Source organism: Conger conger, chromosome 11 (genome assembly GCF_963514075.1).
Source record: "Conger conger chromosome 11, fConCon1.1, whole genome shotgun sequence".
Lineage (NCBI taxonomy): Eukaryota > Metazoa > Chordata > Actinopteri > Anguilliformes > Congridae > Conger > Conger conger.
Window position 1 is genome coordinate 36761302 of NC_083770.1, and position 11678 is coordinate 36772979.

Here is an 11678-nt window from a genome sequence, read left to right on the forward strand (position 1 = left end):
TTTGATTTCACTAGAGAAGTAGGCCCCTACCCCGTATTTTTTAAAATGTTTAAATAATGAACAATGAGCTTGCTCATACGGAAAAGGCTAACGTAATCATGAACTTGCGCATACTCGCTTGTGCTTTTATAGATCTCAAAGTTCGGCCCCCTGCGCCAGAAAGGGGCGGTCTTATGATGTAATCGGAGTAAACAGTAAAGATGGCTTCGTCGGGATCAGAGGACGGGTGTTCTGAAGTTAACGGGGTTCTACATGAAACTAGCAAGAAGATACTAACTGATTTACCAGCTGAATTGCTTGAATACATCTTGTGCTTCCCTATCCTGAACAACATTGACATTTCCAACGTGTCCTGCAGTTGCAAGCGATTACATGATGTGTGCCACGGCAGAGGGAAGGTTTGGGGACATCAGTACAAACTCAGGTAAAATAGCTTAGCTAACGTTCGTGGTAACGTCGTCAATGACAGTTCGTGTTTAAATGTCGTTAGGGGATTTCTTCACTTAAGGCAAAGGTTTCTGTTAATTTTGTGTGAGCATCTCTTGAAAAGTAACTGTACAGTGTAGCTAATTAGCTGTAACCCAGCGTTGACATTTAACTGGTGCGTCAAATTCATGGATGGAACGAGCAAGCTAACGTTTTTGTAACACCCAAAACTGTTAGCTACGTAACTGACTGAACTTGAACAAACGGGGGTTTCACAACGGTTAGGTAACGTGGCATTGACTCTTGGCTAATTCCGTTCGTGGATTAAATGTAGATAGCAGTTACCCGAAGTTAGTTTATTAGCCTACTTATTTCTATGTGAACTCATCAAGCTAACCTGCTGACTTGTTTCTTCCGTTTGAATGTTTCGAAAACCTTGACGCATTTTACCTAGCTAACTACGTTAGAGATGTTAGCTAACATTAATGATTAATTACCAGACAGGCTAGCTTGCCAAGTTAAATCAATGTTCAGTTATATGCATATTTTGAGCTTTTTGGAATATCCGAGTTGCTCAAGTCAACGTTAACTTGGCTACTGTATTTTAATGTAACTTCGCTAATGGCATTACATGAAATGAACTATGTTGTGCTCGGCCTACATGTGGCTATACATTCGATTATGGACCGTCTGTCAACCGTTGTTTCCGTTAAGTCCCTTGGTAGTTTAGAATTCTGCGTTACCCGGGTGCTTAAGTGCAGTATTAATACAAGGTTTTAGTAAGTATTTACTAATATTATCGCATCTCTGTCTAGAGGCAATTCCGTTTGTTTTTTGAAGGTTTGGCACACGCTTTCAACAGTAGCGTTGTGAGGTGTGACTGCACGTTTATTCTTAGGTGGCCTAGACTGCTGAAGAATTACCGGCAGAACGAGCCTTGTGATTGGCTTAACGAGTACAGAAGACGACATGTGGTCGGCCTCCAAGTCCGAAGAACAGTGGAGTCCGTTTCCAGGAGGTTCTTTACAGAAGTTGTAAGTGTCTACAGCTCTGTGACTCCCAAACTTGGTCCTGGGGCACCCCAGTGTATGCTGTTTTTCCATCAGTTGTAATCTCATTTAAACAAGTTGTTTAATTATTTCGATATTTTAAATGTTATTTCTTATAATGTGGCTTAAGAGGGTACAACATCCCTCTAAACATGGAAAGCACCAAATAAAGAAAAATGAATAGTTTGCTAAAATACTGCGATTGCAATCGTGGATTGAGCAAAAACCACCATACACAGTGGTGTCCCGGGAGCTGGTTTGGGAACCACTGGTCTAGCTGACAAATGGTGTTGATCTTTTGCAATCTATACAAATATGAATTTGGAATATTGCATTATAATAAATCAATGTTTTATTTGATTGGTTTATGTCTATGAAATGTATTTATCATTGAGTGAGCTTTTATTTTCTGCTTTCTTAAGACCATATCATGTAAGCATTAAAGAGAACAGCTTGTGGGTGATATCAGTGAGTCACTGCTTTGCTCGAAGGCTGTCCTCCACTGTGGGATACTTTGTGATATTCTGGCATGAATTCTGTGGTAACCACTTTGCATGGGTGAAGAGTCTTACTCCCAACTTCTGTGAGCGAGACCAACTTGTGGACTGCGGAGCAGTTAGTTGGTCGACACATACGTCAAACAGAGGAGGGCACATTCTTGTCTGCACCAAAAAGCATAGAAAATGTATATGCAGCACACCAATCTCAAGGTAGGATTACTCCTTGGATAGGCATTAAGCCTGATTTATACTCGTTGCATTATTTTTAACTGAAAAAGGTGTAGTATGAGCATTTTTCTCAGTGTCGTTCACCTGTAGAATTTTGTTATGTCGCGGACACGGTCATACTTTGTAGCACAGCATTGATTGGACAGTCAGATAGTGTACGCCAGGCTCTGCTGTGTTTTCAAAAATGGATATATCAGCTGTTATCTGGTTACCATAGGGACAACAGAACCGTCACCAGAACGTCACCAAAGTATAAATACAAAGCGTTGTACGATGCTTTAACTTTTGACATGCGAGTAACAAGTGTAAATCAGGCTTTAGCTGGATGGGGTGGTGGGTCTGCAGCTTGCCTGGTGGTGCTAACCCAGAGATCTGTAACGCAGCCTTGCGTTGGTCAGGTGCTGGGGGACAGCTTTGCAGAGATTGAGTCCCTTGGAGCCCCAGAGCACTTCTGTGAAGATGAACTCCTCTCCATTCTGTATTCTGACCGGAGGTGAGTCTCCGTGGTTTGTGATGTCACTTTCTTTTCCTTCCCATCCCGAGGACTGCCCTTACCTCCATCAAACCGCAATTTAGAAATGAATGAAACAATCGTCTCCAATTTCTCTGAATCACTTCACATGAATTGATCAGTGAGCTTGTGAAATTAGCTGTGCTAAGCATTCTAAAGATTTGTTTTGGATGATTGTGGGTAATTTTATTAAAATGGTCCATCAATTAAATAACCATTTTGTGACCATTCACAAGACTATTTAATTCCATACAGAGGCATCCCTACATTCAATTAAATGGCTCTGATGCAGTGTCTTGTTGAGGCCATCTGCCTTTCTCTCCTAAGACTCTCCTCCTCTCTCTCCCCTGGTTTTCCTCTGGTTGGCAGGAAGAGCCTGACTTTGAAGTACTATGCAAAGAAAATCCTTTACTTTCTCCGGCAGCAGATCATCTTGAGGAGCTTGAAGGTGTTCCTGGACCAACCTTCAGAGGAGCAGTCTGCGCTTGAGGGTGAGTGTTGTACAGCAGCTCCATGCGGTGTTGTGCCCTCAACAGCACCCTGGGGGCAGATGGCTGTGTTTTGCTTGACTACCATTGCAAACTCCGTTCTACCCTTTAAACTGAGTTGCTCTAATGGAAGCGACAATAGAAAATTGGGGGGGTCCCTAACAGGATTAGGATGTATGGCTATATGGGAGGGGGGGTCCTATCACCAAAGTGGGGCCTGATCAGAAAGGTTTGGGAACCACTTTTCTGATCGGGCAAAATTGTGTGAAAAATATGTGGCATTGCGATTCAGATTAGCAGGAATCATCACCTTGCCTTGCACAGGTAAAATTAATCCACTCCACCATTTTGGGTTGTGTGGTCCAGCTGGATTTCTGGACAAGCTTGTTGAACGTTTAAGTTTAGTGCCCTCTTCACCGTTGCCTTGTTCATTTTGCCGGGCTGCATTTAGGTGCCGTGCTGGTAGACCAGTACTGTAACCCCCTGGCAGGCTTTTCCCTGCACAGCATCTCCACCCAGCTCCAGGAGATCGCAGACAAGGTCAAGAAGACGCTGCGCATAAAAAACTCTTCCCATCCTAGCCTCAGGGCCAATCAAGGTCAGTCCCAACCCTCTTGATCAAACGCATCTAGAGGCAGCCTAGCCTCAGTCTGAGACCTTCCTCCCTATGGCTTGTTTCAGATGACTGCTTTGTGGTGGAAGACTTGGAGCTCCAGAGACAGGTGGTTTGTGTCCTCAACTCCGTCCTGTACGAGCAGCTTGAGTACAAGGGCAACGAGTGTGACTATTACAACCCTCTCAACTCCTACATCCACCAGGTGCAGTGCTGCTGTTCTTAACCCTTGGAAGAGTAGTTTTTTTTTTTTTGGAATGTTTTTTTTCCCTCTAATTTTCAGTGAGTGTTCTAGAACTCCATCACTTTCTATTAGGGTGAATTCAAGTAATTTGGGACACTTCTTTGATAAGACTGGTGATGAGGGCAGACTCAGAAACAGAAGGGTCCCAAATTACCTGACCTCAACCTATCAGAAGTTATTGTTACCTCAGCATTAGAATGTTCTGTTAAGTAAGGGTTAATACAGATCTTTGGTAGATTTGTGATCTTATGCCGTAAGGGTTAATACAGAGCTTTGGTAGTGCTTGGCTAACGCTTCTGTTTGTCTCTATGTTTTTGACGACTCCCACCTTTGTTCTTCCTTTCCATGTCAGGTGCTACTCCAACGGACGGGCATTCCCATCAGCCTCTCTGTTCTCTACATGACCTTAGCCAGGAAGTTGGGTGTCCAGCTGGAGCCAGTCAACTTTCCCAATCACTTCCTATTGCGTTGGTGCCAGCAAAGAAGAGGGTGAGATGAAAAAAGAAATTTTGTAAAGGTTTTACCGTACAAATAATTGTTAGGGATTTCATAAAATATCGATATATTAAACATCGATCGGTATGTTATTTTGAGAAATTTCTCAGGCATTTATCTATTAAAATTACTGCAAAATCTATTCAAGATTCAAGAATGTTTATTGCCACACAGCTAGGTTGGTGGTATTTGTATTTAGTACAGCATGGTAGCTCTGACAGGAAAATGGAAAGGGAACACAACACCCATAATAAACGTAAACGTTCAGTAGTTCAGTAGTGTACCAGCGTTATTAGACTGTTGGTGTTAGAGGCTTTGGGCGGGGGTGGAGTAGGTGGGGGGCCTCACCCAACCAGTTCTGGAGTTCTGTTTTTCATTTCATTTGCTTTTTATGTGTAATACCAAGGCCGACCACACGGAGGCAACATAGCACTCTTCCGCTGCCTCTACCCCAGTCAGTTGGACAGAATTTGATAGATGCAATGCTGTAGTCTGATTAGACCAGGCTGTGAATATTATTATTCTTAATATTATTAAGTGGCAGTGGGCCTAACAATAGTTGTATCTTGATCAAAGTGCTTTCTAAGAACAGATTTATTACCTTGTGACACTTATGAGAGAGGTTGAATGCAACATAAATGTCATGTTTATTCTTTTATATGCGTAAGTTGCGAGAACAATTGTTCAAGTTCAGGTCTACTGCCAGTATTTTTCTTTGAAATTTGCCAATATAATCATTGTGAAATTTTCCCACTTGTTGAAGGGTTGGCTGCCTGGTCCTGTTGGGTGCCTGCGCAGTAAGCACAATGCCCGGTCTTTCTGAGCGTTTGAGTGTTTTCCCTCTGCAGGAGTGCAGATATCTATGACTACATCTACATCGACGCCTTTGGGAAAGGAAAGCAGCTGACGGCCAAGGAGTGCGAGTACCTGATTGGTCACCAGGTGACGGCGGACTACTACAGCGCTATCAGCACCACCGAGGTGCTGCTGAGGATGGTGGGGAATCTGCTCAACATCGGCAAGCGCGGGTGAGCCTGGCCACGGTCCAATCAGAACCATCTAAATGCAGTGTACTTAAAATCCCAGGATAATGCACTTATTTCAGTATTCTGGGGTATCGTATCCAGTAAGTAAACTCCACTTCAAAAACTAGGCAACATGACAAACGAGCATGGCCATGCAACACTTCCACAGTACGGTTGGAGGAGGATAGGATACTATTTTAGCGTACTGCCCATTACAAACTAAACCGTATGGAGTATGCTTTGTGGACAGTACATACTTTGAGAACACAGTAGTAGGATTATAGCCATTGTGACGACCTTCCATAAGATCCGTTTCCCAACGCCCAACGTGACTCTCCTTTCTGTTCTGGACTCTGTCTAGCAGAGAGGGGAACTACCAGCTCCTGAGGGACTCTCTGGATCTCTACCTCACCATCAACCCAGACAACGTGCAGTACCTGCTGCTGCAGGCCAGACTCTACTTCCACCTGGGCATCTGGCCTGAGAAGGTCTGTCCCATACCTCCTGATGACACGGCTGAAACTTTTTATATTCCTTAAAACAGGAAAAATTGCACTGTCTGTGCCATCTTCCCAGCCTGTAATTTTAGCTGAATGCAGGTCTCACTATTATTATTAATTTGATATTTAACTGACATTTGATTACATTAGATTACAGCTGATTAGACTAAGCCGTGGACAATCCCCCAGGGAGCAATGCAGGGCTAAGGGCCTTGCTCAAGGGCCCAACAGCTGTGCAGATCTTATCATGACCACCAACCTTCCGTGTCCCAGTCATGCGCCTTAGCCTCTAGGCTACCGGCTGCCCCACTAAAGTGAATGGCAGCCCTTACGGAGAGAGCAGTGGGAAGCTAACGTGGCCTCTCCCGGATGCTCTCAGGTCCTGGACATCCTGCAGCACATCCAGGCTCTGGACCCGTCTCAGCACGGAGCGGTGGGGTACCTGGTGCAGCACACCCTGGAGCACATCCAGCACAAGAAGCACCCCATCGAACCCTGCGCCAAGAAGCGCAGCGCTCCCGAACACCAGGAGGTGCACTTCTCCGTGGGGCTAATCATGAAGCACAAGAGGTGGGTGCGCTGCCCCTCTGGGCATGGTGCTGGGGTGGGGGCGGGGGCTATACCTCATGGCCTGGTCAAGGTAAATGGTAAATGGACTGCATTTATATAGCGCTTTTTTTCCAAAGCTATTTTTTGCCAGAGCAATTGGTGGTTAGGTCACAGTGTCTTGCTCAGGGACACTCTCTGACTGCCAGAAGACCGCTCTTACCTCCTGAGCTAATGTCGTAAAGGCATGAATGTTGACTAGGGTTGAGCACTGAAAACCTGGTACCACTATTGTTTCCATACGACCAGTACCCACCAAACCAAATCTCAATCTTATTTGTAATGCACAAACCCCAATTTCCACTCGCGAGTGAATTTTTGGGTGCCGTCCACCCATTATTTAAGAGCAAATATCTCTAGAATGACAAACCCAATGAGGCTAATGTTTTGAATGTTCTATACTGAATATATAAAGAACATTTACACAAAGTTTGAGCCAAATTGGAGCGGTAAACTCACATGGTCATGAAATTGGTTGATATTTCACAGAATGACCCAAAAGCAAATCTACCATACCAGTTATAAGTTATAAGTATGAATTTAAACTGTGAAATAAAATTATTGAATTGTTCAGTTTCTTTGCCAAAAAAAGAAAGTTCTTAAATGTCGTCGTTTGATTTTCTTTAAAAAAAAAGCCATTTTAAAGGCAACGGTGCTATTTTAAATACAAAAAATTTTTTAGCACCGGTATTGGCTAAATGTAAACGATGGCTGTCCCCAGTGTTGACAAGGTGCAGTCACACCTGAGGGCCAAGTCAGAGGAGGAGTGGGCCAAAGTGCAGTCACACCTCATTATCTGGTCTGGGAGAGGCGCTCAGTCCATGTCTGTGTTGCTTAACTGACCTGCCATGGCGCAGTAAAAATAGCTCCATTGTGTGACTCCTCATGTGCGATGTGTGGATTTGTTTATGGCTATGAGTCGGTAGGAATTCCAGCCAGGCTGAGATCGGGGCCTTGCACAAGTGTTTAGACTAGATTAGACCATAAACTAAAGAGCAGTCTGCAGTCCTGTTCCAGAGATATCATCACATGCAGATGAGAGGAACAGAACTGCCCAGTCTAGCACCCAGGGAATGGCAGCTGCCTGGTCCTGTTTATTTTAAGACGAAGCTACGCAGATCCACTTCGGCTAAGGGTAAACCCTGTACTGTACTGTATGTCCATTGACTGCAGGGCACCGCTTAAAATATATTCAGATTCCACATTATGATCGACCTAAATTAGTTGAATCGGGTGTCTTGGCGCTGGACTGAAACAAAAACCTGAACCCACACTAACCCTTTTTGGATAAGACAGGACACCCTTGCTCCAATGCATCTCTCTTCACTGCAAATAAACAAATAATCAATCTCAACAAGTATTTTAGTCTTATATTTAGACTTCTAAAATATCTCATATTTGTTTGCTAAATAAGACAATAACACCAATGGGGTGAGAGTTTTACTTCTCAAGCAAACTGTATAACAAGAGAACAAGCTGATATTTTCTACCCAAGAAAAAAAATATGATTATAAGACCAATTTTGTGCAGAGACTGTTTGTACATTGTTTGACTCTCCCCTCCCCAGGTCGGGCTATAACTGTGTGATCTACGGCTGGGACCCAAAGTGCACCATGTGCCAGGAGTGGATCACCACCATGAGAGTTCACCAGCTGTCCTACGGAGTCAACCAGCCCTTCTACAACGTCCTGGTGCAGGACGGCACGTGTCGCTACGCAGCCCAGGGTACGCTGCGCGCACACACGCACACACACGCACGCACGCACGCACGCACGGCGCACACACACACACATGCAAGGAGTCAACCAGCCCTTCTACAACGTCCTGGTGCAGGACGGCACGTGTCGCTACGCAGCCCAGGGTACGCTGCACGCACACGCACACGCACACACACACACACACACACACGCACACACACATGCAAGGAGACAACCAGCCCTTCTACAACGTCCTGGTGCAGGACGGCACGTGTCGCTACGCAGCCCAGGGTACGCTGCGCGCACACACACACACACACACACACGCACACACACACACATGCAAGGAGACAACCAGCCCTTCTACAACGTCCGGCACGTGTCGCTACGCGGCCCAGGGTACGCTGCACACGCACACACACACACATACACGCACGCACACACACACACGCACACACGCACACGCACACACACATACACACACGCGCACTTTAGCACTCTCCCCTCCCATCTTTTTATAACAGTAGAGGAAAAGGTCAGGTTTAAGGTTGCTGTCGTCACACAGCCTGCATTCCCCTACAGACACTGAGCCATTTGATTGTGCACTGCTCTGTGTGTACTACAGTAAAACCACTGATTAGCCCATGTTATCACCACGGTCCTGTCTCAGCACAACCCACTGTGCACTACTGATCAATTACAGTGAGCTGGTCATTTATGCCTTTGAGCAAGAATGGATTTTATGGTGATCTTTACCATGGTTTTGGGTGTGTAAGAAACCCCCCAAATACACCAAAAGGCGGAAGTATCTGAGAGGTGAAGGAAACGCGTGGAGTCTGACCAATGCGACTGGAACAGGGTTAATTTAATGTTGTTCTCTGCTCCTTCAACTGCTCCTCTGTTCTAAGAGTTCAACAAAAGGAACTGCAAATGTCCGCCAATAGTGTGTCTCTATATGACCGCTATCTATTTGTATAGACACGGACGTGCCTGTGGCCTGTATAGCCTACAATGATACACAAAGTATGTATCTTGTGACGGCACTGGTGTATAGGTGAGTGACTACGGGGTGCAGGTATCCTAGGTTGTGTATGTGAGTTAGGACTCTAAACTGCAAGTGTATAGTGGTTCCATGTCACAAGATGGCGGTAACAACAATGGCCCTGCTGATGTTATCTCTGTATGTCCAACAAATCTGGTTAACCTTTGTAGCATAGCTGGATGCTGACTCACAGGTAACTTGCATTACCTGTGGTTTATTTCTTCAAGATCGTTATTCATCTAAAGACACCAAACACTGTATGTGGAAAACCCATGATCTATACAGTACTATTTCACCTCAACAGTTCTGGGAGCATTCCACTGAGGTGGCAGAATTGCGCAGAGGCAGCACAATGATGGGAGCAATAGTCCTGTATTGACGAGCACTGTCTTTTCATCAAACCTTGCTCACCCTGTGTCAACATGGTCAACAGTCTGTTTCCTTTTGGGGGTCTGCAGAGAGGCACACTTATGTAAAATGCCCTACAGTTTCCCCCCTCTGGTCCCCTGAAACACTGATGTTCAGGGGTCCAACTGCAACAGAAGTGTCCAAAGCCAAGCGCAGGGAAGCAAGGAGAGTCTGAAATAGCAGCCCTGGATGAATCTGATATTGAAGACAAGCAGACTGGCTATGACCTACCCTCTGTAGACTCAATCCCACCAGGTGTAGGCGTTCTGGACTGAGCGTGTAGAGGCGCTTGTAGTCCCCTTGTGAAGTCCTCTGTCACCTCTAGGTAGAACGAGTGGTTTGCGGCACAGGTCAGGCCCCCATAACTGAAAATTTCACTGATGACGCACCACTGAGAGTGCGACACCTGGACAGCATCAGCAAAACCATGGAGAGTTTATACATTTATCAATTTGGTGTCATTGATAGATATAGGTTGCAGTACATACAAACAACAAAGAAAGCAGTTTCCCGGTGTTATTACCTTTAACTGCCGTGACTGATCAGGGTATATCAAGGGTCAGTGGAATGGAAATCAATCCTCAAACCTTGCTGACCCTGTGTCATGGTCACCTGACATGTTCAACACAGTCGGTTTCCTTTTGGGGGTCTGCAGAGAGGCACACTTATGTAAAATGCCCTAAAAGTGTTTCTTTTAATGTATCCCTTAATTAAAATTGTGGGAGTGGGGTAATGATACCAAACTTCCCAGCTAAGACAACCTTCTCACAATGATGCTGCAATGTAGTGGCAATGTTAAAACTTTGACAAAACAGTCCAGTACCCTTGTGAGAACATTTTCTATTAGCCGGAAATTACAGTAGCCCTGCGAAAAGTGAGAATGTTCAACGCTGCTAATTGAATTTGCAGGACAAAAACCCTGTGCTTTGCCTTCCACAGAGAACCTGGAGCCTCATTCGGCCCCCCGGGAGATCGCACACCCCGAGGTGGGCCGCTACTTCTCCGAATTCTGCGAGACCCACTACACGGCCAACGAGGAGCTGCAGGCCCTGTACCCGGAGGACACGCCCGAGACGCTACGCACTGTCCAGGAGCTTTACCCCAGTCCGGACGCAAGCTTGGAGCCCCCCGACCCCCCGGGCACACCGCCGGCCCAAAACGCCACAGGAGTGTGACTCGCCACCTCCCCCACGGGCAGGAACGCTCGACCGTCACCCGCCAACCGCAGTCAGATCCACGGCCTTGGCCCTCCCCAGCCACGCACACCTATCCACATCACGGAATGAATCACTTCAACGTCACTCTGCCACACTCACCTCGTAGTGTCCATGCACTTATGGAGTATGACTCCCCACCTCTGAAATGGTCATCTATTTCTTTTTCTGTACATTTACAAGTAAAAAAATGTAGTAAGTAACCAATAGACTCATGGTGTTTGTCAGTTCAGTGTACAGTGTAAATGCATAAATTACAATTAGACTAGAAACTACTTTAATTGTTACTGGTAATATTATTTACTAGTGAACGAGGTAAAACGACAATATAAATAGAATCCATATCACTAACATACAGACTGGTAATGACAGGTAACAATTGCAGCTAATTATGCTTAACATATATTCATTTACCTTGCATTTACTTAAAAAGAAAAAGAAAAAGACTAATCACGTGAAAACATTTTTCTCAGATGTCTCCACAAGCATGGCAACATTTTAAAATGTGTTCTAGATGCACAGTGTATTCAATATAACTGTTTATGACATTACATTTCACAGTGAGGAAATTCTCCATCATATAATGGAAAACCCTGAGGAATAAACTACTGCCCTACAATCATGGGTAACCA

General features: G+C 45.1%; 1 protein-coding gene across 3 annotated transcripts; it reads left to right on the plus strand.

The window, feature by feature from the left end:
- Window positions 1-15: 15 nt before the first annotated feature.
- On the plus strand, window positions 16-11249 carry fbxo21 (F-box protein 21). Of its 3 annotated transcripts, none has more exons than XM_061261889.1 (12): window positions 16-424; window positions 1325-1460; window positions 2587-2696; window positions 3084-3205; window positions 3654-3800; window positions 3884-4020; window positions 4412-4548; window positions 5403-5582; window positions 5941-6067; window positions 6459-6649; window positions 8253-8410; window positions 10772-11249. In XM_061261889.1, exons 1-12 carry the CDS (start codon window positions 201-203, stop codon window positions 11005-11007), a joined length of 1905 nt encoding a protein of 634 aa, XP_061117873.1. In that variant the 5' UTR covers window positions 16-200; the 3' UTR covers window positions 11008-11249. The 3 variants fall into 3 exon arrangements, with proteins under 3 accessions (XP_061117873.1, XP_061117876.1, XP_061117874.1); XM_061261892.1 differs by having other exon boundaries at window positions 17-424; window positions 2602-2696; XM_061261890.1 differs by having other exon boundaries at window positions 18-424; window positions 5944-6067.
- The last annotated feature ends 429 nt before the right edge of the window (window positions 11250-11678 follow it).

Bases quoted from the DNA above. Each gene is read 5' to 3' on its own strand.
- fbxo21 (XM_061261889.1), top strand. From the start codon at position 201: ATGGCTTCGTCGGGATCAGAGGACGGGTGTTCTGAAGTTAACGGGGTT. The intron at 1,461-2,586 runs GTAAGTGTCTAC...TCTGTAACGCAG, and splicing joins GGAGGTTCTTTACAGAAGTT to CCTTGCGTTGGTCAGGTGCT. The intron at 3,206-3,653 runs GTGAGTGTTGTA...GGCTGCATTTAG, and splicing joins GGAGCAGTCTGCGCTTGAGG to GTGCCGTGCTGGTAGACCAG.